Source organism: Telopea speciosissima, chromosome 1 (genome assembly GCF_018873765.1).
Source record: "Telopea speciosissima isolate NSW1024214 ecotype Mountain lineage chromosome 1, Tspe_v1, whole genome shotgun sequence".
Lineage (NCBI taxonomy): Eukaryota > Viridiplantae > Streptophyta > Magnoliopsida > Proteales > Proteaceae > Telopea > Telopea speciosissima.
This window is the reverse complement of record NC_057916.1, coordinates 40346577-40369947: the sequence shown is the minus strand read 5'-3', so window position 1 is coordinate 40369947 and position 23371 is coordinate 40346577. Positions and strand designations below refer to the sequence as shown.

At 40.4% G+C, this 23371-nt stretch overlaps 1 protein-coding gene across 4 annotated transcripts in view; it reads right to left on the bottom strand.

Annotated features, from left to right (window-relative positions):
- The window catches only part of LOC122638871, a 154617-nt gene that overhangs the window by 82242 nt on the left and 49004 nt on the right, over nt 1-23371 (bottom strand). For all 4 annotated transcript variants that reach the window (XM_043831727.1, XM_043831730.1, XM_043831732.1 and 1 more), the window contains exons 4-7: nt 15991-16028; nt 7931-8021; nt 7139-7244; nt 6962-7032 (exon numbers count right to left, since the gene is read on the bottom strand). In XM_043831727.1, the coding sequence (XP_043687662.1) occupies nt 6962-7032; nt 7139-7244; nt 7931-8021; nt 15991-16028 (306 nt within the window). The remainder of the gene's footprint in view (nt 1-6961; nt 7033-7138; nt 7245-7930; nt 8022-15990; nt 16029-23371) is intronic.

Genomic DNA, 23371 nt, shown 5'->3' with positions numbered 1-23371 from the left:
CTTGTTATGTCGTTTTAATGTAGGGGCATTTCTGTCCTAAGATTATGTTATTTTTTATTATAAATATTTAAGTGATTGGCCTGCGGCAGAACATCCTGTTCTGGCCGCAGGTTCTCTCCCTTCTAGAGATTTGCATGCTTCTCTTCCTCTCTTCTCTTCTTTCCTCTCTTCATCTCTCCATCATTACTCTGATCTGGTTGTAGAAATCTGGTTTACTAACATGGTATCAGAGCATCTATAATCAGGTTAGAGTCTCTCCACGATTTCTCTGCTGATCACCCATTCTCGGTTTTCACTTGTGATGTTCAGCCACCTTTTGCTGCTTCTTCTATGACTTAAAGTCACTCCTATTCCCATTAATGGAGTGTTTTATCGCTACCTACACTGATGATGGCTACTGATTTGAAGATTCCACTGCCTACAGCCAAGGATTGCTCAAAGATATCAGGCAATACCCTGATAAAATCGATCTCATCTATGTGGCTGTTTTTGGAGTTGTATGTATTGAAGACTGTGGTGCTGTGGCTCTTATTTATTTGCTGTGATTGTTTACACATCAAAATCGATGCCCCTGCTGCATAATTGAGTTCGTGGTCTCCTTCCCAACATCCTAACATCGATCTTCTGGTTGGTTGGTTTTCTCGGCTTTGGCTTCTGGACCTGCTGCTGTTTTACATACTGGTGCACCCTGTTGTTGGTGTATTCTGCCCCTCTACCTATTGGAGTTAGCTAAGTTAGCTACTCCTCATTATCTCTTCAAGGAATTTCTGCTCCTTGGTTGTTTCTTGCAGAACCAATTGCTGCTGCCCACCAAGTGTTTGAAGAATTTCCTGAATTAGTGCTGCTGCCCTTACTCTTTTTTTCTTTTTTTTTTTTTGAAGACTTTTTTCACTCATTATGGCTGACACAAAGACAACCACGGCTAATTCAATGTTCAGATTACATCTATCAAACTCAAGGGGAGTTCCAACTATCTACTGTGGGCCCAAGCGGTTTGTGTCTATATTATGGCTAAGGATAAACTTAGCTATATTACTTCTATTCCTCCAACATCCGATTCTTAGGACTACAACACCTGGGTGAAAGAGAATGCAATCATCTTAATTTGGTTATGGAACAGCATGGAGCCGGATATGGCTGCCAATGTCATGTTTCACACCACTACAAAGGGAGTGTGGGATGACTTACAGGAGACATACTCTCAAGAGAAGAGTATGGCACGTATTTATGACCTCTATGAGAAGTTGTTCCAATTCCAGCAGTCTGACAAATCTCTCCAAGAGTATTATAGTGCTTTTAAGGGCATGGTTGAGGAATTGAATGTGTTCCAGCCACTTACTACTCATATTGAGAAGTTGAAGGCACAACGGAACGAATTTTTTGTCTCCAAATTCTTGGCTGGTTTGAATCCTAGTCTGAAGACTGTCAAAGGACATCTACTTGCTGGTGAATCGGTTCCTACATTGAATGATACCTAGTCTAGATTGCACCATGCCAGCCCCAAGGAGAATTCAGCTTTTACTACTACTAGAGGCCGTGGTTCAGGGGGAAGACGTGGCTTTGGTGGTCGAGGTTCAGGTGGGCAGCATATTGATAAAGCTGCCTGGCTGTGTTCTTATTATGGAAGGACAAATCATACTGTTGAGGCATGCTGGTCCAAGCATGGAAAACCAAAATGGACCCAAAACTTGGCCAATCATGCAGCTGCTGAAGATGGTTCTGACTTCGGCTGTCTTTGGTATAGTTTTTATTTTTGATTTTTGTCTATTTAACAAAAATCATTTTTGATCAAAAACTAATAATCGTTTGGTAAACATTAGACATAATAGAATATAGAATGAAAAATGGTTTGGTATGGTCATGTGTAGAATAGTTTTTTGAAGAAATGGTGTGTGAAGATATTCCCTCTTCACTCATCTTCCTTCCTGGAAAACGGAAAGGAATGAGAAGAATCTCAAATTAATCAAATTGATACAATAAATTCGATTAATAAAAGAAGAGAAAAGAGGGAGAGAGAGAGAGAGAGAGGGTTAGTGGAAGCTGATAGAGTGAAAGGGAGAGGGAATTGAGCCAAAAGAGAAGAGGAGAGGGAGATCGTGGAACAAAGGGGAAGAACCAGAGGGACAGCAGCTTGGATTCCAAGTTTATGCAAAAAAAGGGACTGGGTTAGGACTGAAATTTGAAGAAAATCAAAGCAAGAGAGCTGTGATTCTTCAAGAGGTAAGGGTTCTTCAAAAATAAAACTTCGAATTTGTGTATTCCATGATTTGGTTTTAAGTTGGAGATGGGTATACTCTGTTCTTGCTTCTATTTGAGTTCGAAACATAAAAAATAAAAGGGGGTTTCATGGATTTGGGTTCTAGGATTTCAAATAGAAGGGGAAATATTAGGGGTTCTTGCAAAAAAATAAAAATGAAAGAATGGAGAAGCCAGCGACCGCATCCACGCCACGGTCACAACTATGACCCAAAACTCTTCACTCAATATTTCATTCAATTCTTTCGAAGGCATTGAAGAGATTCCAGACGTATTTGAATTGTTGGCGTTTTCATCGTTGAAGCAGAACTGGTTGCGGCGGCAGTGGTGATGCTGCTGGTGCTGGCACTGGCGGCATTAGCTGCCGTAGCTCCACCTTCGTGGCCCATTCTTCATCATTTCAGGGTTTTGTTTCACTGTGGTCTCCCCATTCTCTCTCTTGATTGATGAAGGAGGAGGACAATGGGTAAGAGGCTTGCCTTCTCAAAAAACAAAAGTAATTTACTATTCTACCTTTCAATTTTGGGGTTTATGAGCACATGCTCATTAAAGTGTCGGCACAAATAGCGGTAAACAGTTTTCAACAAAAAACCATAAACGGCTTTCAATCTATTTTTGGTTTTTGGTTTTTTTCAATCTTTTTTAAAGAGAAACAAGCTCCATAAACGATACCAAATGCAACCAAAAACGTTTTTAAAGGAAAAAATCAAAAATAAAAACTATACCAAAGACGCCCGTAGTTACCCTCAGTGATACTAAACCTGGTTCAGCCGTGGGAAATTCATCTTCCAACCTTCGTGATGAGGTTCACCAACTGATACGCCATATAAAGAGTCTTGAGTCATCCATTTCCACTACTGGGGCACCTACTTCCGCTGCCACATTGGCTCATGCAGGTATACCTGCTTTCCTTTCAACCACTTCCACACCCTGGATCATTGATTCAGGGGCTTCCACCCACATGACTGGTAAGTCATCAATATTTAAGTCTATTTCGGCTAATTCTCATACTCCACTTGTTATTCTGGCCAATGGCTCCTCTACACTTGTTACTGGGCATGGCACTGTTTGTCTTAATTCTAACCTTTCTCTTTCTTTTGTTTTACATGTTCCTCAATTTCCCTTTAGTCTTCTTTCAGTTAGCCAACTTACTAAAAATTTAAATTGCTCAGTAACATTCTTCCCTTCTCACTGTATTTTTCAGGATCTTCACACAAGGAAGACGATTGGTGGAAGGTGTGAGAAAGATGGCATGTATTACCTGTATGGTGCTGCCCCGTCTGCTTCGGCTGCAGCTACTACTGTTGGTGGCGAGTCCCTTTTCCAATAGCATTGTCGGCTAGGACATTTACCTTTGTCTAGATTAAAGATTTTGTTTCCGCAATTTAAATCTTTAGATAGGTTAGAGTGTGAGGGCTGCGAGTTGGGTAAACATCATCATACTACTTATCCATCTTGTTCTATGCCCCGTAGTTCATCTTTATTTTCTTTAGTACATTCAGATGTGTGGGGTCCTTGTCGTGCAAGCAATAGACACGGTTTTCGGTATTTTGTCACTTTGTGGATGACCTTTCCCGAATAACATGGTTGTATCTTTTAAAGGATAGGTCTGAATTTTTACATGTATTTCAAAGTTTTTGCAATGAAATAAAGACCCATTTTAATGCTTCTATTACAGTTTTTTCGGTCTGATAATGCTTTGGAATTTGTTCAAAATGAGATCTCTTCCTTTTGTGTTGCTAACGGAATGATTCACCAAACTAGTTGTTCCTATACTCCTCAACAAAATGGGGTAGCGGAACGGAAAAATAGGCATTTACTTGAGGTCGCCTAGGCACTCATGTTGCATATGCAAGTGCCCAAACATTTTTGGTACGATATGTTTTTTGATTAACCGAATGCCTTCTTCTATGCTTGCAGATAAATCTCCTTTTTCTATTTTATTTCTTGACTTACCAATTTTTAGCTTGCCTCCTCGGGTTTTTGGGTGTGTCTATTTTGTTCATAACCTTCATCTTCCTGGTGATAAGTTAGACCCTAGGTCAACCAAATGCATTTTCGTGGGTTACTCTCGGACCCAAAAGGGATACAGGTGTTATGGCCCTCTGAGTTGAAGGCAATTTGTTAGTGCGGATGTTACTTTCTTTGAAGGTACATCCTATTTTTCAGATCAGCCCATCTTGTTAGGTGATCCGTTAGCTATGTCTAATCCTCCTCCCATTCCGGTGATTGTTCCTATATCTACACCTCCACTACAGGTGTATCGGCGCAAAAGGCATATTGGGCAGCTCAGTACAGATAATACTGTTCCATCTACATTGCTTCATGTACCGTCCTCAAACTCTGGTGGAGATCCTAGCTTATCTGCTCTCTCTGATTTACCAGCTGATCCAGACCCTGATGACTTACCTACTGCATCTCGAAAAGGTAAATGTTCAATCACTCAGAAATCTTTAATTGCATATCCCATTGATCAGTTCGTTTCTCTATCTCATCTTCCATCATGCCATCATAGTCTTGCTACTTCCCTATCTACTTATACCATTCCTCGAATCCATACTGAGGCTCTTGCTATCCCTGCATGGAAGAAAGCCATGGATGTGGAAATGGATGCCTTACAGACTCGCCATACATGGGAGTTGGTGGATTTACCTCCTGGTAAAGACCTAGTCAAGTGTCGGTGGGTGTATACTATAAAGTATCATTCTGATGGTTCTGTTGAACGGCTTAAAGCTTGCCTGGTTGCTAAGGGGTACACCCATACCTATGGTGTTGATTACTTTGAGACCTTCTCTCCTGTGGCTAGGTTGAATTCAGTTCGTCTCATTATCTCTATGGCTGTGAATTTTGATTGGCCCCTATACCAGTTGGACATTAAAAATGCCTTTCTTTATGGTGAGTTACTCGAGGAGGTCTACATGGAGCAACCTCCCGGGTATGTTGCTTAGGAGGAGAATGGCGGACGTGTGTGTAGGCTACACAAGGCCATATGGGCTGAAACAGTCTCCTTGGGCGTGGTTTGAGAAGTTTAGTTCCATTGTGACTGGTTATGGCTTTTCTAAGTGTTTCTCAGACCATTCGGTGTTTGTTCGTCATCAAGGAGAGAAATTGGTTGTTCTTGTTGCCTATGTTGATGACATCATTGTGTCAGGAAATGATGAGAGTGGGATCAAAGAAGTGAAAGATTATTTACAGCAGCATTTTCAAACTAAAGACTTGGGCCAGCTTCACTACTTTCTTGGGATTGAGGTCATTAGAAGTAAAAAGGGGGTCAGCCTATCTCAAAAGAAGTATGTGTTAGATCTCTTGACCGAAACTGGTATGCTTGCTGCGAAACCAGTCGATATTCCTATGATTCCTAATAAAAAAATAGGAATTGATGATGGTGAGTCTCTTAAGGATGTTCACTCCTACAGGAGCTTAGTTAGAAAACTATTATACTTGACCGTCACTAGGTCGGATATATCTTATGTTGTTGGGGTTCTCAGCCAGTTCATGCAGTCCCCTTATAAGTCTCATTGGGATGCCGCTATTCGGGTTCTTCGGTATTTGAAGGGTGCTCCTGGGAAGGGGCTTATTTATCGTCCCAATAGACATATGGAGCTTGTTGCATACTCTGATGCAGATTGGGCAGGTTCGGCTAGTGATCGTCGGTCTACCACAGGGTATTGTACCTTTGTTGGAGGAAATCTGGTTACATGGCAAAGCAAGAAACATACCACTGTTGCCAGATCCAGTGTTGAGGCAAAGTATAGAGCTATGGCTCATACTACTGCTGAGTTGATGTGGGTTAGGTCACTTCTACTTGAGATGGGTTTTTCAGTTCCCACTCCTATGAAGATGTTTTGTGACAACCAGGCAGCCAAGGCAGCCATCTACATTGCCAGTAATCCGGTCTTTCATGAGAGGACCAAGAATATTGAGGTGGATTGTCACTTCATTCGCAGTTCTGTTTTGGAGAAATTGATTGAGACACCGTTTGTCACTTCATCCGATCAACTAGCTGATGTGTTTACCAAATCCTTATTTGCTCCTAGTTTTCGATCTTGTTGTAACAAGCTGAGCATGGGTGATATATATGTTCCAGCTTGAGGGGGAGTGTTGAAAATATAAGTCTAGGGGCAGTTAGGTCTATTTACCTTGGGTTATTTAGGTCCTTGTTATGTTGTTTTGATGTAGGGGCATTAATGTCCTAAGATTATGTTATTTTTATCATAAATATTTAAGTGATTGGCCTGCGGCAGAACATCCTGTTCTGGCCGCAGGTTCTCTCCCTTCTAGAGATTTGCATGTCTCTCTTCCTCTCTTCTCTTCTTTCTTCTCTTCTTCTCTCCCTTATTACTCTGATCTGGTTGTAGAAATCTGGTTTACTAACACTGCCTATAAGACAATGTTTTTCAACATTTTGATTACACTTTAGGCATAATGATTTCAATCATAGGGAACACACCAAGGAATCAAGATTTTATTAAGGTATTATTTCACAATTCAATGTAGCCACCTGTAACTACTAGAAAAGTATCTATAATAAAGATAATACAGTATAAACCAATCTCAAAATATAAAAATTCTCCCATCAACTAGGTTAAATAGATTCCACATAATGATAAATCTTCCTCTATGACATGGTCACAACCAAAATTGCCATGCTATGACCAAGATAAAAACAACGAGAAAACCTTGATCTACTCCAATCTATTCATACCTTCCGGAAGGAAGAAAGTCCCCAAGAGCAAAAACCAAACCGAAGACCACAACAGCTACCCCTACTCCAACCTATTCCAAGATCAAGTTCCAATCAGTGTTCAAGTGTACACAAGAAGAGTATTCCAGAACTACAAATTTATAACATTTCTCAGCCTAGGAGAACTGGAGCACTTGCCTTGGTACCAAATCCAATTGTACTCTGCCCTGACTCAACAGGAGCATCATAGTCGATTGTTCCATATTGTTTGATTTCCTCTGCTTTTTTCTGCTTGATTGCAGACCTGAGAGTAATTGAAAGAGATTCAAAGCCAAGAGACCGATCGATCTCAAATTTAATGCTTTAAAAATAAATAAATAAGGGAACCCTTGGACAAGTACCATTGGTTATGGGAAAATAATTTGCACAAGACGAAAGACAAAAATGAATATAATTGGAGCATATACCAACACAAAAGTACATGCCAAGACATTATGAAGATTTTTCAGGATAGGCAAAGACATCCTTGGCATTTATACCCGAATCGTGCTAAAGTTCTTAGATGGATCTCTATTGTGAAGGAGTTAAAAAGTGTACAGATTCATATGCCAGAAATCTCCAACAGCTTCTAATAAGGTGGTATTTAAGTTGACATGAGACATAATTAAATTTCTAAATGAAAAGGGCTGCAATCCAATGTAAGTCCCACTTTTGCTGGGTCCAGGGAGGGGTGGGTTGGAGACGGTCCAAAACTTTGGCATTTTTGCACGAAGTGGCAGCTCACAGACTTGAACCACATATCTTCACACTGGAAACCCAAGCTTTTTACCATCACACCAAGCAATTTCCCTAGTTGAATTTATCATGTGCTATGGAGAGCCACCAAAGAGTTTTATAAGTCCCTTGTGCCTCCCTCATCCACGGTCCATATTAATACAGAATAAATAAATAAAAATAGATTTACAACATAAAACGATATTTTAGAGTCACCTTCTAACCGCTTCCAACCGTTCCTCAAATTGACGATCTAAGACAATATTGCTTGATCTTCCATCTGATTGACTACTTAACCCAGGTGCCTCTACAAGGAAAAGCTATTTTGGTAAGAGTGGCTACTAAGACAGTATGCTTCAAAAAATGAATCAAGTTAAAATCAAATAAAAAGAGCAACTTCCTCAAAATCCAGTCCAAGTGAAAACAGAAGTTGACAATCATTGCAGTTGATGAAATAAAACTGCATCAGGAAAAGCATGTGGCCACAGATACAATCAAGAACTCCATGTTTTAGTAGTTCCCAGTCCATGATTTTTCTTAAACTTTGAATCACAGAATAACTGCAACCACTGTGCAGTCTAGACCAGGGATCAGATTCAAGTCCTGAAAAATTCATGCAACTCCCTGCAGATAAACACTAGAAGGAAGCGCTTTATTCACATGGTTTTAAGAGACGTATTGTATCATATAGTATCGTATCGTATCGTATCGTATCGTATGACATATCATACGTATTGTATCATTGTATCATATCGTATTGGAGAGACACATTATACGCATGGAAATGGTCAAGAAATGCATGGATGTGCTTATGATACATATAAAATACTGTTTTGAAACATTAAACACTTTATTATGCATAACAAGCAAAAAAAAATAATAAAAATTAGGGAAACAAAGATTTGAGCACCCAAAAAAAAAGAGATCTGCAACTTTACCACTTTTTTGCCCAAATCTGTTCCGATTTGTGATTTAAGCACAGTAAATCCCTAAAACTTGTTGAAATGGTGAAGACTAAGGTTGTTTTTTATGGTGAAGAGAAAAACAAGTTTCCAAAGCCTTCGGTTGCTCTCAGTTTTGTATTCCACTCACAGTTTCTGTTTTGCAGGTTCAAAGGAAGCGCATCAAGTTTAAAACTAAGTATTGTATCGGTAAGTATCATAGTGAATTATAGATACCCACCAATACTGGTACGTATCGGCCAATATGCTATGATACATACCAATACTTAAAACCATGGCTTTGTTTACATCAAACCAAGATAGGATGCAAGAAGAGGCTTTGGGAGGGGTGCAGGGAAACAGATACTACAACAAATTTGTCTTGATCAATTTTAAGAAGCAAAGTCCAAATGTGGAAGTTGAAACTATATTTGAAGCTTCTTGCAACTACGGGCGTTGTTGTATAAGCTAGTTCAGAATGTCAACGTACTTAATTAGTTATACTCATACATAGAATATGAAGAATATTTCTCGAAATACATTCAGGATTCTTGGACCTATTGACATTGTTGTATCATGCACAAGTTACATAGGCTCATAGACCCAATTCAATCCAAAGGAACACTGCTCCTCAGATGGTTACAACCCAAAATCTCATTATAGAGAACTTAGCTCTTTAATCTTTTCTCATCTGAAGGTTGTAGCCCTCTTGTATTCTCTTTACATCTAACAAAGCATCCATGAACTGATGGTTCAGATCATTATTAGATTTAACTCATGACTTGGCAAATGTAAGCTAACAGATGTGTTAACAAATTTAGAATTAGAGTAAGGCTTGGATGATTAATGATCACCCCAAGCTCTTTATTTATATCCTTGAGAATAGAGGACAGAAATACAAATAAGCAATGTGGGACTAAAGCCCACATAACAGAAAAATAAAAGAAACATAAAGAGGGTCCAAAATACCCCTACGGTTCAACAGTTCTAACACTCCCCCTCAAGTTGGAGCAAATATGTCAATCATACCCAACTTGACTAGATTAGGATGGAACAATTTCCCAGACAATCTCTCAGTGAAAATATCAGCAACCTAATCAGTAGATTTCACAAAGGGAAAACAAATCAATCCGTCTTCCAACTTCTCCTTCATAAAATGCATGTCCACTTCAACATGCTTGGTGCGATCATGCTGTGCTGGATTGTGAGCAATGCTGATTGCAGCTTTGTTGTCACAGTACAACATCATAGGAAGATGAACAGGAATACTACGGTCTTGTAGCAAGCCTTTCAGCCAAAGTAACTCACAAATGCCTTGTGCCATAGCATGAAACTCTGCTTCAGCACTAGAAAGAGCCACCACATTCTGCTTCTTGCTACGCCAAGTGACAAGATTGCCCCCTACAAAAGAACAATACCCAGAGATAGATTTCCGATCTGCAGAACCAGCCCAATCAGCATCGGTATATGCCTCTACTCGTAGGTGACCATGAGGAGACAAAAGAATGCCTTTTCCAGGAGCTGACTTTAAGTATTGAAGAATCCGAAGAACAGCCCTCCATATGAGAAGAATAGGGGTCATGCATAAACGGACTCACAGTACTTACAACAACAGCAATGTCTGGACGTGTGTGTGAGAGATAAATCAGCTTCCCCACTAGTCTTTGGTACCGGCCTTTATCAACAGGTTCACCCTCCTTTTCTTTGAGACGAACAATAGCCTCCATAGGAGTATCTGAAGGGTGATATCCTAACAAACCAATTTTAGACAACAAGTCTGGGACATACTTCCTTTGGGAGAGAAAGATGCCTTTAGAAGACCTGGCAACCTCAATCTCTAGAAAGTACCGTAGCTTCCCTAGATCTTTAATCTCAAACTCCTGCCCAAGAAAATTCTTCAACCGGTTGATCTCATCACCATTGTTGCCAGTAACCACAATGTCGTCCACATAGACTATAAGAACAGTGAGGCTTTTTCCAGCCCTCTTTATAAAGAGAGTGTGATCAGCATTACTCTGCTTATAGCCCACAGAAATCATGGCCTTGTGAAACCGACCAAACCAAGCTCTAGGTGACTGCTTCAGCCCATAAAATGCTCGCTTCAATTTGCACACTTTACCTTGATTACTATCACAAGAAAATCCTGGTGGAATATCCATGTACACCTCCTCACCAAGTTCTCCATTTAGGAAGGCATTCTTCACATCCAGCTGTTATAGATCCCATCCAAGATTGACTGCCCAAGATAGCAAAACCCGAACTGTATTAAACTTTGCAACAGGAGCAAAGGTCTCCTAGTAGTCAATCCCATATATCTGATTGAAGCCTCTTGCAACCAGACATGCCTTATATCGATCCACAGTGTCATTATCCTTCTGTTTGACCACAAACACCCATTTTCATCCCACTAGTTTTTTCCCTAGAGGAAGATCTACAAGATCCCAAGTATTATTTTTTTTCAAGGCTCTCATTTCTTCCAACATAGCTGCCTTCCACTTTCCATCTGGATAAGCTTCCTACCAATTTTTAGGAACAAAAACAGAAGAAAGAGAAGACACAAATGCGCAAAAAGACAAAGAAAGACAACCATATGAAACAGAGCAAGAAATGGGATGCAAGGTGCAAGTCCTAGTACCTTTGCGATGAGCAATAGGTAGTTCGGAAGGATAAGTCTCACCAGGAGGAGAATGAGGACCTTGATCCTGAGCCGGCAATTGGATAGGTATTGGTGCCACAGTGGATTGCTGCTGGCCTCTTTTGGAGCATCTCTTTTGGTAGGTGATAACATTTGAGTTGTCAATTCTCTTCTGAAATTCACTGATGGTCTTCTGGATTGGAGTCAACTCCCCCTTACTAGGAACATGACCACCATTATTTTCTACAAGCTCCCCTTGTAAAGGAATCCTTAAGGAAGAAGGGGCAGCAGCCAAAGGAGGCTGGGCAGCAGCCAAAGTGGGCTCCAAAGTAGGCTGGACAGCAGCCAAAATAGGCACCAAAGTAGGTGGGAGAGGAGGAGCCTCAAGGGGAGGAAGCACAAACACATCTTCACTAGAACCAGAATTCTACCCCTGAAGATGTAGGGATGGATAGTAGGAAAGACTTTCATGAAAAACGATATCCGTACTTACCAGAGTACGACGGGAAGGGGGATGGTAACACTTATAACCTTTCTGGGTTGGAGAGTAACCCAAGAAAACACACCGTAACCCACGAGGGTCAAGTTTACCATGAAATTTCGTGTCTCTGGCATAACACACACAACCAAACACCTTGGGAGGAACCACAAAGGTGGAATTCCCATGTCAAAATTCGGCCGGACTGCGGGAGTCAAGAACACGAGAAGGCAACCGATTAATGAGATAGGTTGCAGTGAGGATAGCATCCCCCCAATATTAGGAGGGAACATGGCGCGAAAACATTAACGCCCTGGTTACTTCCAACAAATGTCTGTTCTTCCTTTCAGCCACACCATTTTGGGCGGGGGTATCGACACAACTAGTCTGGTGAATAATCTCATTATCAACCAAATATTTCTGAAATTGGTTTTCCTTATACTCGGTGCCATTATCACTTCTCAAGACCTTGAGATTAGCCTGGAACTGAGTTTGGATCATTTTATGGAAATGCTGAAAACAGGAAAAACCTGACTCTTTGTGTGCATAAGATAAACCCATGTATGCCTAGAATGACAATCAATAAAAGAAACAAACCAACAATGATAAGAAAGGGAAGCTTTACGACTAGGGCCCCAAACATCAGAATGTACCAATTGAAAAAGTGAAGAACTCCTTTTATTGGAAATCGAATAAGTAAAACGTGTCTGTTTGGCCAGAACACAAGCCTCACAAAAAAAATCGGTCTTATCACATGTTTTGACTAAAGTAGGAAATAAAGATGCTAATATTCCTAATGGAGGATGACCCAATTTAGAGTGCCACTGGTAAATATTAGAAGAGACTAAGGAGTTCTGATGTGGAGATGGTAACAGGGGTGGAGTGAGACGACCATCATCAAGCAGATACAAGCCACCATACACTTTACCCAATCCAATCGACTTCCCAGAGGCCAGATCCTAAAACACACAATGGGAAGGAAAAAAAGTTACTTTACAGTTAAGATCACGAGTAAGACTACTAATGGAAAGAAGGTTAGTAGTAAAATTAGGAATATGTAAAATCGAAGACAAAGTAAGGGAGGAAGTGCAATTGATGATTCCTTTTCCAGATATGGAGGAAAGGGAACCATCAGCCACTTTGACCTTGTCTTTCCCAGAAGTGGGAGAATACCGATGGAACAAGTTAGAGGAACTGGTCATGTGATCCGTAGCCCCAGAATCCATGATCCAAGGACGGGAAGCTACAGAAGCACAATGACCACCAAATGGAATACCTGACTGGGCAAAGTGTGAACCTGAAGGAGCAGAAGAGGTGGCAGGAGTTGATGTAGTAGAGGCAGCAACAGTAGAAGACCTTAGCATTCATAGGAAAGCCTGTAGATCATCCTGGGATAGACCAGTGTCAGTAGCCGGGGCTGTAGGGACAGATTCAGAGTGGTTTGCCTTATTTTTTGTCTTCTTCTTGGCAGCCCGTTTAGCCTCAAAGTCAACTGGTTTCCCAAGAAGCTTCCAGCACTTCTCTTTGGTGTGGTAAGGCTTATGACAATGCTCACAAGTAACAGTCCCTATAGTAGAATCACCAAGAGAAACATGTCTGACAGGTGCAGGGGCAGCCTGGGCAGCAGACTGGAGGGTTGATCTGTCAATAACAAGAGGATGAAGCATAGCAGCCCGACGGTTCTCTTCAGAGGAGACCAAAGCACATGATTGTTCAAGTGTGCGAAAAGGGGAATGACCCAATACTTGAACACGAATCTGATCATACTCCATGTTCAAACCAACCAAAAAATCATACACCCTGGTTTTGTCCAGATGCTTCTTATATGCAGTGATATCAGCAGCTGTAGTGGGACGGTAATAAGAAAAATGGTCCAGTTGCTGCCAGAGACTACGCAAAGTAGCATAGTATTTGAAGACAGATAACTCTCCCTGAGTAGTATTATTGGACTTCTTCCGAAGCTCATACACCTGTGCATCATTACCAAGTTGGTCATATGTCTCCTTGCAAGCAAACCAAATCTGATGGGCTGTTTCAAGGAGAAGAAAACCATTGGCAAGGTCTGATTGCATTGAGCCAATCAAATAGGACATAAGTATACCATTGTTGGAAATCCATCTGGTCAAGAGAGTGCCAGGAGCAGTCGGCATGGTGATAGTACCATCAATATGGCCAGTAGCCCACGACCAGCAATAGCAAAGTATGCCGAACAAGACTAGATCAAATAATTGCTCCCATCCAGTTTGATACGATTAGGTAGGAGATCACGGTTGTCATTCCTACCAAACCCATCAGCAGCAGAGGTGCCAGTGGAGACTTCAGAGTCACCCATAATGCAACCAAAAAACCCAACCGCAGAGGAGGGCTATTGTGATAAGAAACCCAAGAAATCCTTCAAATTAAAGGCTGAAAATTGGAGGAGAATCCCCTTTCAATGTCACAATATGTGTCTCCAAAAATCAGCAGCAGCAGACAAGTGTAGCCCCTAGATCAATATTTTCAAGGTTTTTTTCAAAACCCTGTTAGGCTGAAATCGATATAGGGAAGAATAGGCCCAAAAACTGAATTGTTGAGGCTCAAATTGGAGTCAAATATGTCTTTATAAGTGGAGAACCAGCCTTCAAAAAATCAGCAACAACAGAGGCTCAAAACCCTGAGATCGATTTTTTCAGGGTTTTGAAAAAAACCCTGATTTTGTTGAGATCGATGTAGGGAGAGAAGAAGCCTGCGAAAAAACACTGGATTGAGCTGAAACTTGGCTTGAGTGTGGGTCTAGAAGAGACAGAGCACCCCTCCAAATATCAGCCCCAACAGAGGACAGCAGCTCCTAAATCGCTATTTTTCAGGGTTTTGAAAAAAAACCCTGTTTTTGGAGAAATCGATCTAAGAGGTCTTCAAGGCAGATCTGAGATAGAAAAAGTATTCAACAAAGGAACCTGCTGCAGTTCTTGATCTTCAATAAAGGAGATTGGTTCCTTACACTTGAGGTGGATTCAACCAAATATGTGAAGCTTCAAATATCGCAGCCAAGGTGTTGTTGACATTGAAAAATTATTTAACCATGGAATGAGGTGAGAAAGGGCAGTAGCTGGATCTATGGATCACCTCATCAGTGCTGCCCTATTGAAGAATAGAAAACAAAAGAAGAAAAGAGAGAAGAGACGAGGAGATCGAGAGAGAGAGAGAGAGAAGAGAAAGAAGGAGCTGAAATTAGAAAGTAGAGGACCCTAATTCAAAACCTGCTCTGATACCATGTTAACAGATTTAGAATTAGAGTAAGGCTTGGATGATTAATGATCACCCCAAGCTCTTTATGTATATCCTTGAGAATAGAGGACAGAAATACAAATAAGCAATGTGGGACTAAAGCCCACATAACAGAAAAATAAAAGAAACATAAAGAGGGTCCAAAATACCCCTACGGTTCAACAGTTCTAACAAGATGCCTCAACACTTGAATTTTCCAAATTGTGCAAAGCACAATAAAGATCCATTAAAATAATTTGGATTTTCAGATCCATTAAAAGAATTAGGATCATTAAGTCTATGTTTAGGCCCATGGAATAAAAATTCACATGAGTTGGTAATTCTTAATTTAGTGAAGCTTTTGATTTTGATGATGAGTGGTGGTTTAGAGTACCAAACATATGGGGAGCATTTATTTCTAATGGGTTGTGGGAGTTGGATTGGAAGGGATAGAAGTAAGTTCCGGTGCTGCTGACTAAATCTACGTGATCCATTATCACATACTGAAAGCTCACTTTATGATGTAGTATATGGTACTTCCTACACATATGCCTTACAGTATGATCAACATAAAGGGTCAAAGAGAACAGACTTAAACATCCAACATGGTGAGAATGACTGGAACCGCTAGCCAAGTTACTGGCTTGCTGCAAAAAATAACTGTCTTGATAGTTAAATTATAGATATTTCATTGAGATAAAGAATATAATAGAACCAGAAAAACAAAGAGGCAGAACTCAACAAAAGGGAATAAAACCAAGAAAGAGAAAATTTTAGTAATCCCCGTTGACCCTCGGATATAATGAGCTGGAATTTCCTATGATTGCAGCAAATGTCTATCGAAGGGAGTATCCCTTCAGCATCCAATGTGGTTTCCAAACCTATGCCGTAATCAAGAGGAGGATAACATAAACCAAAAAACTGATCCACGAGTTTAAGTAGAAAATAGGAAGGAACAAAATATATATTCACTTACGACTAGGTATTGTTCCAGATTGTTTGGATGTTGATTTTCTGCACCAATAGACAACAATGCATATTCGAGGATAACCAAGTTAAATGACAAAGATAAATTGGATGGGAAAAAATATCTATAAAATCAATAAATTCTCAACTGCTACATTTACTTGCTTTTGAGAAAAGAGTGTACATAGAGGAGAATAAGTTTGGCAGAAAATGATCAAGTGCCCTACTTCCTAGCAAGCTTTCCAAATATAATTTCTCTTAAAAAGATCAAGCAGTGCTGATTATATTTTTCTCACAAAAAGAATCTTGAGGCAATAAAATATGGCATTATAGCAGATGATTATGGATTGAATTTGTCAGACTGGGAAGCATTTCTTGTAATTGTAACTTAGAGGAGATTTAAGTGGCATACTTGCAATGAGAAATGATTCTCACACAAGTAAATTAGATTTGGCACTCAGGAGCTTTCTAATGCCTGTGGTAATGAAGAGAAGGAAAGATGGATTGAATGGATTTCAACCTGATGCAATTACAAATTGTCAATCCAAAGATGCTCCCACAGCATGAAGGTATATGCAAATTACAAACAAAAGGGACTAAAAATCCTTCGCATGTAGCCAAGTTCTGATGGTGATTAAACAAATCACCTAAAAAACATATCACTATTAGGGGTTGGAAATACCCAACACAACCCACCAGCCCGTCATGAACATGAACCATTAAATAGGTGACAGGTTGGGAAGTCTCAGGTACATGTCAATTTTAGATCAACATGAAACAGAGACTAAGCAAATAGGTCATTTTTTGTGTTGAACCTTCCAAACCTGAAATTAACCAATCTAACGCATTTATCCTTTAATTATGATCAAGCACTTGTTTCATCAATTTCTTGTCATTTCAAGTTGTGTCATGCCTGACCCAAACACAATCCAGTCATTAAACATGCCATGTCATGTTTAGGTCTGGGTGGTTCCTTATCATACCATGTTTTTATGGATTCATTTTGACAAATTTAATACATAAGGCATGTTTATGTCAGGTCATTTTGTATTATACATTTACAAAACATGACTCATTGCACACCTAATCAAGATCAACCAATCAATATAGACACCATAAAAAAAGATCATCAACCACAGACCTCTCACATTAAAAGTGAAAGGAAAAGAGGCAGAAATATTACCAAGGAGACATACTTAAACATTCTCTGGCTTAAATGGTCATAGTTCTTTCTTGTATCAACTATACAAACTGTAATCTGTAGAAATAAAAGAAGTCGAAGAAGAGAAAAGAGTTGCAGCCGTAATAGATAGTCTTCATTAATGAGGGAAAAACAATATAAGGAGGGTTAGGAGCAGATCTGGAATAAACCAAAATAAAAGGCATAAAAACCTAGACCCATATGGGATTCAGTATTAGCGCCAGGCGCTAATACCTAGACCTATAGATGGGCCCATACAACACTTCTAACACTCTCCCTCAAGCTGGAGCATGTATGTCAATCATGCCCAGCTTGTTACAAATGTAATCAATCCGCCTACTACCCAAACATAGTACAAAAACTCGTTAAAACTCGATCGAGATTTTGAGAATCTCGAGTATCTCGGTCTGACCAAAACGAAACACCACTTCAAAATAAAAAAAATACAATAACTCGGTTGAGATTTCGGTCATTTCACGAAACTTTGGTACTTTGTAACATCTCGCCGAAATATCGGCAAGATGTTACAAACCCAAGTTATAAAATGTCAAAATCTCAAGAGTCTCAGTCGAAATTTCGACCGAGAGCTCACAAGGCTTGCTTTTTTCATTTTCTTCCACTCATTTCTCCCTCCTTCACTTCTCTTTGGTGATTTTTGAACCGGCCTTCAAATCTTTGCCGCATCTACGCCGGAAGCACTTGGAGAACATTGGTAGTCGTAGAGATGATGGTGATTATGATGATGGTGCTGGAGGCATGGTATAAAATCTCGCGAAATATCGGCGATATATCGCCATATTTCGTGAATCTCGATATGTCTGAGATACGAAACACTTCCGAAACATAAAAATACAATATCTCGTCGATATATCGTGATATATCGACGATATATCGCGAGATCTCACGATATATCGCGAGATATTGTAAAAGTGACAAATAGTGTCACATTAAGAGCCTTATAATTCCATATTTCGCAGCTCTTGGTCGATATTTCGACCGAGAGCTGCTGAAATTCAAATTTTCTCTCTTCCTCCTCCCTTCCAAGCCTCATCCAAGCATTGTTGAAGCTCCTTGTCGCCGGGAAGACGTCGGAGGGTCATCTAAGCTCATCATCCAAGCCTATTTTCATTATTTAAGGTAAATTCTATTTCTCTAAAACTATTTTTTTTTTTAAAAATTTGTACAAATGTTGTTGGATGTTGATGATATTAATATATGTTAGACACCGGAGTCTGATCTACAGCCTCACGGTGTCGAAATTTTTTTCCCATATGTATTTTTTTTTTTTTTTTTTTGGTTTTAAAAATTCATTTTCCTACAACTAAAATAGAAAATAATTAGGGGTAATATGACTTAGATGGTAATGAATTAAATATATGTTAGACACCAATGGCCGATCTACGGCTTCACAATGTCGGATTTATTTTTCTGCTCTTAAATAATTCTTTTAATTTTCGAAAATTAAGAAAAATATATAAAAAATTAAAAAAACAGAAATAAATAAGGAAAAATATGAGTTTTAAGTTTAAAAAATAATGAAAAAATATGAAAGTTATTTCTATATGTTTTGAGATGCATTACATGTATATTATGTTTACTAATTTTTTGTTTTGTTGTGTTAGGTCAATACTTATATTAACATTATATATAAAAAATTGGTTTTAATTATGTGAAAAATATAAGGGTTAGGGGAAAAATATTAAATAACTATACAAGTGTATTAGTAATCTAAAAGTGTCAATTGAAGTGCATCTACATTAAGTTTTTTTAATTATTTGTGTTACTTACATTGCAGTAAACAAGTATCATTATGGCGGATCGTGATAGACAACGTGCGAAGGGCAAGCAAAAGGTGGGGGAAAGTAATCAACAAAGGGGGCGGAGGGAACAAAGAGAACAGAGGGAACAAGAGAGACCAGCCAGCCAGCATAGGGGTGACATTGCATGGTTACATGGTACTCCCATTGATGGGGATAAGAGAAAATCTATATGTAACTATTGTCACATGCAATTTATGGGAGGTGGGTCCAGTAGACTTAAACAACATCTGACTGGAGGATCTAAAGATGTTGTAGGTTGTCATATGCTCCCTACTGAAGTAGCCAGGGAGATTGGTGATAGTTTGAGGGGAAGAAAGAAGAGGAAGGCTGACAAGCAAAGGATAAGAGAATAACTTGAGGATACAGTGAGGAGTTCGATGGGAGGAGGAAGACGATACAATGATGATGATGATGATGATGATGATGATGACTCCTCTGATGATGATGACATTGCAATACCTGATGACATACAAACAGCAGAGGAGGCTAGGGATTTTAGGCAGACTGTTTCAAGGAGCAGAGTAAGTTTTCAAGATGATCAGCAGAGACAAAGAGTAGGGGGTAGTGGAGGAGCTGGCAGTTCTGGAGGTCCTAGAACTTTGAATCCTTTTAAAATATCACAAAGTGTGAGGGCAACCCCAACACCTCTACTAGTACCAGTACCACCATCAACATCTGATCCTAAATTGCATAAGAAGAAAGGAAGCAGTCAACCCAGAATCAAAGGAGCATGGAAGGGGATGAAGGGATTGGTTAAAGAATCAATAGCTAAGTGGATGCTATACCATACCATCCCAGCAAACACTGCACAAGGCCCCCATTATGATACCATGATAGATACCATTGCAGAGGCTGGCCCAGGATTCAAGGGCCCCACCCCATATGAGGTAATGAATGTTTATCTACCTCAACAAAAGAGTGAGATTGATGAGTACATTAGTGAAATGAGGAATATGTGGGAGACATATGGGGTGACTATAATGGCAGATGGATGGACTGGGCCTACAAGAAAGTCCATCATCAATTTCATGGTTTATTGTGATGGGAGGACAGTGTTCCTCAAATCGTGGATGCATCCAAAGAGATAAAGGATGCAAAATATATTTCTGATTGTTAAAGGAAGTAGTGGAAAAAGATGTGGGTATTGAGAATGTTGTCCAGTTATGCAACGGATAATGGAAGTAACTTCAAGCTGGCGGTGAGAAGATGATGAACAATAGTAAGTACCGGCTCTTCTGGACTCCTTGTGCAGCCCATTGCATTGACTTAATGCTAAAAGATATGGGAAAGTTAAAGTTGGTGAAGACGGGTTGAAAGTGCAAGACAAGTCACCAACTTTGTATACAACCACTCCTATGCACTCAATCTATTGAGGGAAAAATGTGGGGGTGACTTGGTTAGGCCTGGCATCACAAGATTTGGCACCAACTACATTGCTCTCAAAAGCATTGAGACAAAGAAGGCCGGGCTGAGAAGCATGTTTGCTTCTGAGGAGTAGTTTGAATGAAAGGGTTCCAAGACTGCAAATGGGAGGGAAGCACAAACAACGATGTCATCTGAGGACTTCTGGACCAAACTAAGCAAAGTGGTGAAAGTTTTAGAGCCGATAGTTAAAGTTCTACACGTTGCGACTCCGCTCTGAAGGGCCCAACCATGCCAGTCCTATATCTCAATAGACTTGATGAAAGATAGTGTCTATAGTGTGGCTCCTCGCATCAAACACTTCTTAGATATCATAAATGCTCATTGGGAGAATCAACTTATGCATCCACTGCATAAGGCTGGTGAGTAAATTTGTTTTATGTTTACTAATTTATAGTATTATAATTTACTAATTACCTATGCATTTGACAATACCTCTATTCTATATGTTATATTTCAGCATACTACTTGAACCCTAAGTATCAATATAACAATAGGCTTGGGTAGGAAACTCAACTTATTGATGCTGTGAAACAAGTAGTAAAGAAGTTGGAGCCAGATGGTGCACTACAAGCAATTTGCAACAATGAAGTGAGTTCATTTGGAAACTCAACTTATTCATGCTTTCAAATAAGTAGTGAAGAAGTACTTACTAATTTTTCACATGGGTGTAGATCAAGGTATTTAGGGATGCATTGGGAAGTTTTGGAACTAAGACTGCGATACAAGGCAGAGCACGTGGTGATGCTGGTAATTCTTTTAAGTTTTAAATTACATATGTATTGAAATTTGAAAGTTGAAAGTTGAAACAGCATTTGACACATGTCTTTTTTGTTGTAAACTTGTAATGCAGCTGAATGGTGGGTGTTGTATGGGGAATCGGCTAAAAACTTAAGAAGAATAGCAATTAAAGTCCTTGCCCAAACATGTTCTGCATCTGGTTGTGAGAGGAACTGGAGTACCTTTGCACTCATCCACTCCAAGAAGCGCAACAGATTGGGGTCTCAATGTTTATCTGACATGGTGTATGTGCACTACAACTTGAGGCTGAAACTGCAACACATACGCATGGGACATGTGGGACAGAGGGGCACCATTGATCTAGCTGACATCTTTCAAGTTGACTCAGACGATGAGGACCCTATTGTGGATTGGGTGAGGGATAGAGGTGAGCCATTGTTGGATGAGGAGGGAGGTAGGCCCGACCCCATGATAGCTTCCGAGATTGGTGCCGATGATGGACGAGTATATGGCGACGAGGGTCGATACATGCAAGGAAGCCTCACCCATACCATTCCAGCCCACCGGTGGCAATGTTAGCTGATGATGAAGACTCGGTCTAAGTCCTCAAATGATGATGATGATGATGGTGATGATGGTGATGGTGATGCTGGTGGTGGTGATGGTGATGCTGGTGGTGGTAATGCTGGTGGTGGTGATGTTGGTGGTGGTGATGCTGGTGAAGAATTTGACAGCATGCGAGAGCGTTATGTGGTAGGCCAGGAGGCCCAGGATACGGCACCTGTAGAGCCACTCCGATTTACTGGAGAGACAGTTTGATCATGCCACACAAGATACGGACCACGGAGCACGTGCCCCCGCACCCCCACCCTCGAGAGGCCCCCTACATACATACAACAGGAAGCGTAGGGGTCGACAAACACAGTTGCAACCTGATCACATGGACATTGATAACCTATCTAGCTCTGTTGGTGGTTTGAGTATGGGTGATAGGGAGGGAGGACCGACTGGACATTGGCGTGCCCCATCTTTTGACGCACATGCCACTCCATTGGCATCGGATTATGGTGCATCACAACCTTACGGTGGATATGGATATGGATCATCATCATATGGGCGATTTAGTGGGGTAGGGGACTATGACTACGATCCAGATCCCGGGACATCTTGGATCATCTTTTGTAGATAATATCTTTGCATACCCTAGCGGACCTAGCTACCAACCTCACCAGCCATACATGCAGCCAATGCCATCGCCTCTTGCGCCGGCGCCAACATCATATCATAGTAGATCATCTTCTTCACCTGGACTGGATCGATTGGTAACCCTAGTTTATATCCTAGGATAGGTTACCTACAGTATGTTGATGATTCCATTTACGTGACACTTGTGGATGACTACACTCGTTTCTTCTCCGATTCTATACCGTGGTCCACATATGTCCTTCAAACAGAGAGCAATGGACGTCGACTCCAGCGAGGCATGAGTGGGATTGATCCAGGAGGCACAAGAACTACTATTAGCGCTTTTAGCACTTGTAATTTGTAACTTAAGTTGTGATTTCATTAATCTATGTGTATTTAACTATTTATACATTAGGGTCGGCGACCGTATGTCAATCAAGGGTGTAAGCCCAAAACACCAATTTGAATTCACATTTTTACAATTTTATGGTTTAAATGTGTTTATTAAGCTTAAATAAGGTTGTCCATGAAGTTTCAGCCCTAGATATGGCCAAATACCCCCCAAGATGGACCCCCGAAATATTGCAGAAAAAATGCAATATCTCGGGCATATTTCGCGATATCTCGGATATTTCGGATATCTCGGTAGGCCCGAGATACCGATATATCGCGAGATATAGTACTATGGCTGGAGGTGATAATGATGGTGGTCATGTTGGTGATGATGGTGGTGTTGGTGTTGGTGTTCGTGAGGCATATGAGGGAGTTCGAGAGCAGTATGTGGTAGAAGAGCAGCAGGAGCCGATCCGATTCACCAGAGAAACACAGCTGTTGATGATGCTATTTACATGGCAATTGTGGATGACTACACTTGTTTCTTCTCCCAGACTATGATGTGGCATTCATATGTCCTAAAATCGGAGAACAATGCACGTCAGCTCCATCGGACTATGAGTGGGGTCGATCCTGGACGGCGGAGTAATTATTATTAGTAGACATTTGAGTCACTTGATGACTACTTG